General features: G+C 30.5%; 1 protein-coding gene across 1 annotated transcript; it reads left to right on the top strand.

Moving 5' to 3' along the window:
* Nucleotides 1–1652: 1652 nt before the first annotated feature.
* On the top strand, nucleotides 1653–3125 carry LOC109790371 (pentatricopeptide repeat-containing protein At4g33170). Its single transcript, XM_020349509.3, has one exon. The coding sequence runs from the start codon at nucleotides 1653–1655 to the stop codon at nucleotides 3123–3125; it is 1473 nt and encodes a 490-aa protein (XP_020205098.2).
* Nucleotides 3126–6000: the final 2875 nt, after the last annotated feature.

Genomic DNA, 6000 nt, shown 5'->3' with positions numbered 1-6000 from the left:
TTTTCTTTGTACAAGTCATATCCTTTCTTAGTTGTCACCCCCTATTATACAACCCGCTTTTCTATCCACATAATGTTGCCAAAACATTATTATCTGATGCACATTATGTTTTTAATTGTCACAGCGATTGTCATTGGTCTCCTGCATTGTTGCAATCAATAGTAAGTTTCAAATTTTTATATTTTGCCTTATGTAAATTTATCAAAAACTAATATCTAGAATACATCTAAAGAGATTTCTATAATTAATTTTCGAAACAAACATGTGTTTTTTGAAAACTAATTTTCATGATGTAAATATTATTGATGTTTATTTTCATTCGAAAACCTAATTTCCAAAAGACATTTGGCTGTGTTTTGGAAACTAATTTCTCCAAGAAACAATACTATGCACAAGAAGTAACGTGGAAAGATAATGTGCGCAATGTGATGCTGAGGCCAAAAAACCATATAATGAATTTGACGCTTTGGAATAGTAAAAAGTTAATAAATTATTGTTAAAATGGTTCAGTGACTTTTCATGCACCAGTTACAGTGAATCAATTTAATATATTGTTCATCGGAGTATAAGTAAATAGTAATAATTTTAATTTTTCATTTAAATTATTTAAAATTATTAAAAAGTTTTTTTTAACTCATCATCTTCTTTGCACTTACTCTGATCTTGATAGTGTAGATTCTTACGGCCTATGCCATCAATTTTACAAAATGCTCTGAGTAGAGGTTGTTTAAGGGATCTAAGTCAAGATCTAAAAGCTCCTTTACCACACGTACTCGTGTCATGTGTAGTGCCACGACGTCGTCGCTCTAATCATGGTGTAGTGGTGCAAATTCACATCGGCTTTTACTAGTAGTTTCATGCAGTGCTCCAAGTTGAGGTTAAAGATGAGGAGGATTGTTGTGCGATCATCAACGTCAATGTCGCAATTGTCGTTGAAATCAAATTTTTATTATTAAATAAATCTAAACCATTCAATTTAATTATTCATATATCTAACAGTATCTTTTATTTCTCTACTGGTGAACCATATAAAAATTACACTTTATTTTATTGGTCCACTCATAAATCACATGATGTGTATAATAAATTTCGACAACTCAATTAATCAAATTAACTAAAATTCATTAATAATATGGCTATTTTACGATTTTAGAAATATTTTATTATTTTAAAATGGTGGCTAACACTTTCAAAGATCGGTGTAAAAGAAAAACACTTCCAAAAAATCATTTTTTCTAAAAAAATAAACGTATGAAGTGAATATTAATGTTTTTCAGTTGAGATATTTTAATAAATTATATTTAATGTTTCACATTCACTTAAAGCACTTGGTTACCAAAATTCAAGATCTAAAGTATTCATGTGTGAATCAAAATATGCTTCGGTCCACCGTTTTCTTAGAAGCGAAAAGAGGCTTCCTTTTCCAGGCATGTTTTGTATCAAAAAATGAGCATACCGTAGCCACAAGTGAGGAGATCTATTCGCATCTATTGCGAGGATACGCGAAAGACTCGAATTTGGTGAGTGGAAGAGCAGTTCACGCTAAATTAATCACAGGCTCTATTCCTTTCACTGTTTTTCTTCAAAACCATTTGCTTAACATGTACGTCAAAGTTGGAGACCTTCCTTCGGGCCTAAAAGTGTTTGACGAAATGCCCCAGAGAAATGTGGTGTCCTGGTCCGCTGTCATGGCTGGTTGCATCCAAAATGGCTGTGCTTCGGAGGCTCTTTCTTTGTTCAGCCGTATGCATCACGAGGGAGTTACGAAACCAAACGAGTTCACGTTTGTTAGCGCTCTACAGGCATGCTCTTTAACTAATGTTACTCTGGCTTACCAGATTTATTCATTAGTTGTGCGGTCAGGACTCATGTCTAATATCTTCTTACTCAACACATTTTTGACAGCCCTACTGAGGCATGGTAAATTGGCGGAAGCCTTTAAAGTTTTTGACCAAAGTCCAGGCAAGGATATCGTGTCTTGGAATACCATCATAGGGGGTTACTTGCAGTTTTCTTGTGAGCGGATTCCTGAATTTTGGTGTTGCATGAACCGTGAGGGTGTGAAACCTGATAACTTCACATTTGCCACCGCCCTCACTGGGTTGGCTGCTCTGTCTTATCTACAAATGGGAACGCAAGTTCATGCTCGCCTTGTCAAGAGTGGATATGGGGATGACCTTTGTGTGGGGAACTCACTGGCTGATATGTATATAAAAAATCATAAGTTGGTAGAAGGTTTCAGAGCTTTTGAAGGGACGCCTAACAAAGATGTGTGCTCCTGGTCCCAGATGGCTGCTGGATGTTTACACTGCGGGGAACCAAGAAAGGCACTTGCAGTCATTGCACAGATGAAGAAAATGGGTGTAAAGCCAAACAAATTTACCTTGGCAACTGCTCTAAATGCTTGTGCCAGTTTGGCTTCACTAGAGGGAGGGAAACAAATTCATGGCTTGAGGATTAAGCTTGAAAGGGACATTGATGTGTGTGTTGATAATGCTCTTCTCGATATGTATGCAAAATGTGGATGCATGGATAGTGCATGGGGTGTTTTTGGATCAATGAACTCCCGTTCTGTCATTTCTTGGACAACAATGATAATGGCATGCGCGCAGAATGGCCAATCCAGAGAAGCTCTTCAAATTTTTCAAGAAATGAGGGAGGCGGGTGTAGTGCCTAACCACATCACCTTCATTTGTGTTCTTTATGCATGTAGTCAAGGTGGGTTTGTTGATGAAGGGTGGAAGTACTTTTCTTCCATGACCAAAGACTATGGAATCTTCCCCGGAGAAGATCACTACGCCTGTATGGTGAATATTCTTGGCCGGGCTGGACTTATTAAAGAAGCTAAGGAGTTAATCCTAAGAATGCCGTTTCAGCCGGGTGCGCTTGTTTGGCAAACATTGCTCGGTGCTTGTCAGATTCAAGGCGATGTAGAAACTGGGAAACTTGCAGCAAAACGTGCCATACGACGAGACCAAAAGGACCCGTCAACCTATTTATTATTGTCCAACATGTTTGCTCAATTTAGCAATTGGGATGGCGTGGCGATTCTGAGAGAACTGATGGAGATAAGGGATGTAAAGAAAGTACCAGGATCCAGTTGGATTGAAATCGATAGGATTTAACAAATTTCATTCAAACATACGAAAAATCTTCATTTCATATCACCCTTTCTTTTACAAGTTATCACACGTTACATGGGATATAACGTTGAGTTATGTGAGACAAAAACTATTTTCGATTCCGGAAAGGAATTTTAAGAAATTTTTTATGTTGAAATATTTTGTTTCAATAAGAAATTTAAAAATAAATTAAAATTTCTCCGTATATAATCAAAATTATTATCTTGTATAAGAATGATATTGAAGATTTATTTTAACGAAAGTGTTTTTAACTGATTTTCTTTTTGACATCAATATTTTTAAATTTTTTTTCCTTCTCAATTTCTCATCTTTTACATATTTTTTAAGTTTTATTAGTGGGATTGAGGTATTTTGTATTTCAAAAAATTAATTATCCGCAAATATGGGCGGATAAAATTTGCAACAAGTAGAAAATGTATATTGAAAATGAATACTTGTCAATAACAAATACAAATATTTTTTATATTTGCATATTAATAGAGTGTAAGGGTATCATAGTATTAGTATTCACATATACTTGTATCTGCTCATATTTAATTTATTTGTATTTGTATAAATTTGATTTTATTTGGTCTTTATTTGAACTTATAGTAATTAAGTATTATACTTTATTATCTTTTATTTTGATTTATGTGAAATCAAAATATTTTATTTTAATAATTATTTTTTGAACTTTAAACTTTTATGATTGAATGCTTAAAATTCAGTTTTTAAATCTACTTATTGTTATTAGTATAATTGTGAAGAATATTATAATTTTAATATTATAATCTTCAATTTTTTATATAGATTTTATTTAAATTTTAGTTATAATGTTCATATTTTTTTATGCTGATTTTTATAACTTTTAAAAGAAAAATAGTTACAAATAATTAAAATGTATGGTTAAAATATTTTGTTAAATATTTTTAAAATATATTTTTTAGTAAATACATGTGGATACCCACGAATATTAAAAAATATGTGGATATTTGCTAAAAGTATATCCTCACAAATATGAGGAAAGACATATTTATTTGATAGGGAGGGTAGTAGGAAGCTATTACCTGCATCGACACTGTCTTATTGACATTTATAGTCTTTATATTTGCTTTAAAATATTTAAAAATTATCAATATTTGTTGAATCAACTGATATTATGTCTCTAAAAAAATTGATATTATGTCTAGTATTTGAACTTCAAGATCTTAGATTTATAAGAATAATTAATTTATAATTTTTTTTATTATTTAAAAAAATTAAAATAAAACAGTCCAAAGTTATAATTATGAATATAGAATAGTGTTTTTATACATATATATATATATATAGAGAGTTAATATAGAATAGTGCTTTTTCATCTGCTCATTTAATTAAATTAAAATAAAAAAGGCACTATTAATGGCTTTGATTGACTGTCAGTGTAAAAAAATTTACACTGGCAGTGTATAAGTGATTAACTCATATATATATATATATATATATATATATATATATATGAGAAAGGTTATAATAACACCGGTGTAACTTTTACTAAATATTACATCGTTCATAACATTATATTAAATGTTAATTTTGTAAATTCAATCATTAGATTGAAAGTTTTTTACTCTTAGATCATATATACACAAATTTATATTAATCCAAGATGATTTGATACTTCATTCTTATAAAACAAAATTAACGTAATATATACATTTCAAAATATACTAAAATATGAACACTTTGACTACCTTTAAATTGTTGTTAAATTTTAACAAAAATTGATATAAACATATAAAGTGATATGAACTTTTAATCTAACAGCTAAATTTACAAAATTTACATTTAATATAAAGTTATTGAGATGTGTAATACTTATTAAAAATTACACTGATATTATTCAACCCTAAATATAAATATATATATATATATATATATATATATATATATATATATATATATATATATATATATATATATATATGTGTGTGTGTGTGGGTGTGTGTTGAATTCAATATCTAGTTAAAGAGTAACGGACAGTTTTATTATTTTGAGGTTTGTTTATATGATAGACAAGGTTTCATTAAGATATGTAGCGTGAAATTTTACACCATTTTTTTAAAAATTAAACTTAAATGAAAAATTATAATTTATAATATATGTGATTTGTGGCGGTTATTTTGATAGTCTCTAGTGGTTAAAAGCTGCCACAAAGGACATTACCGGTGTCATTAATAACCGTCAGATCTACAGTCACCAAAAACGGTTTGCGGCGGAAATTTTGTAAACGTTGGATTTGCGCGTCAGAAAATTCAAACACTTTGTGGCGGTTTGAAACGGTCACAAAATACATTTTAATGTTACTTGTTTGACAGTTTCTGACGGTTTAAAACCGTCACAAAATTTATCTTAAGCGTTTTATATGTAAACAGCAATACAAAAGATTTAAACAACCTGGTTGTTGTAACATACAATAGCAGAATCCAAATGGTCCAAAAGATACGGGGAAGATACAAAACAAAAAAGTTTGCAAAAGTACAACCAAGGAAAGTTTGCAGGTTTTATTAACTACAGAACATAATAAAGTTCAACAAAAGGAAAATTTCCTGAGGAATGATGTCTTGGTTTACAGGGAGGAAAAATATAACTTTTACCTGATTTAAACAAATTTTAACTAAATCAATTGGGTTATAAAGAATTTTGCCAATAAACAAACAGTGCAGGCAATTATCCATGCTGCAAACTTGAAATCTCTATTTAGCACTTGATAGCTTAGCATAAACATTTCTTCTAAAATATGAGACACGTAAAACATAAAATCCAATAAAAAAAATCCGAGAAATGGATGCAAGGAATCAGTAAAACAATATTTAAATGACTCAAAGAAATTGGAAAA

This window comes from Cajanus cajan, chromosome 11 (genome assembly GCF_000230855.2).
Source record: "Cajanus cajan strain Asha chromosome 11, NIPB_CcT2T_4, whole genome shotgun sequence".
In the NCBI taxonomy this organism is placed as follows: domain Eukaryota; kingdom Viridiplantae; phylum Streptophyta; class Magnoliopsida; order Fabales; family Fabaceae; genus Cajanus; species Cajanus cajan.
Note: the sequence above shows the minus strand (reverse complement) of the source record. Positions and strands in the feature narration are given on the sequence as shown.

Excerpts from the sequence above, each read along its gene's own strand:
- LOC109790371 (XM_020349509.3), top strand. The coding sequence starts at position 1,653 with ATGCCCCAGAGAAATGTGGTGTCCTGGTCCGCTGTCATGGCTGGTTGC.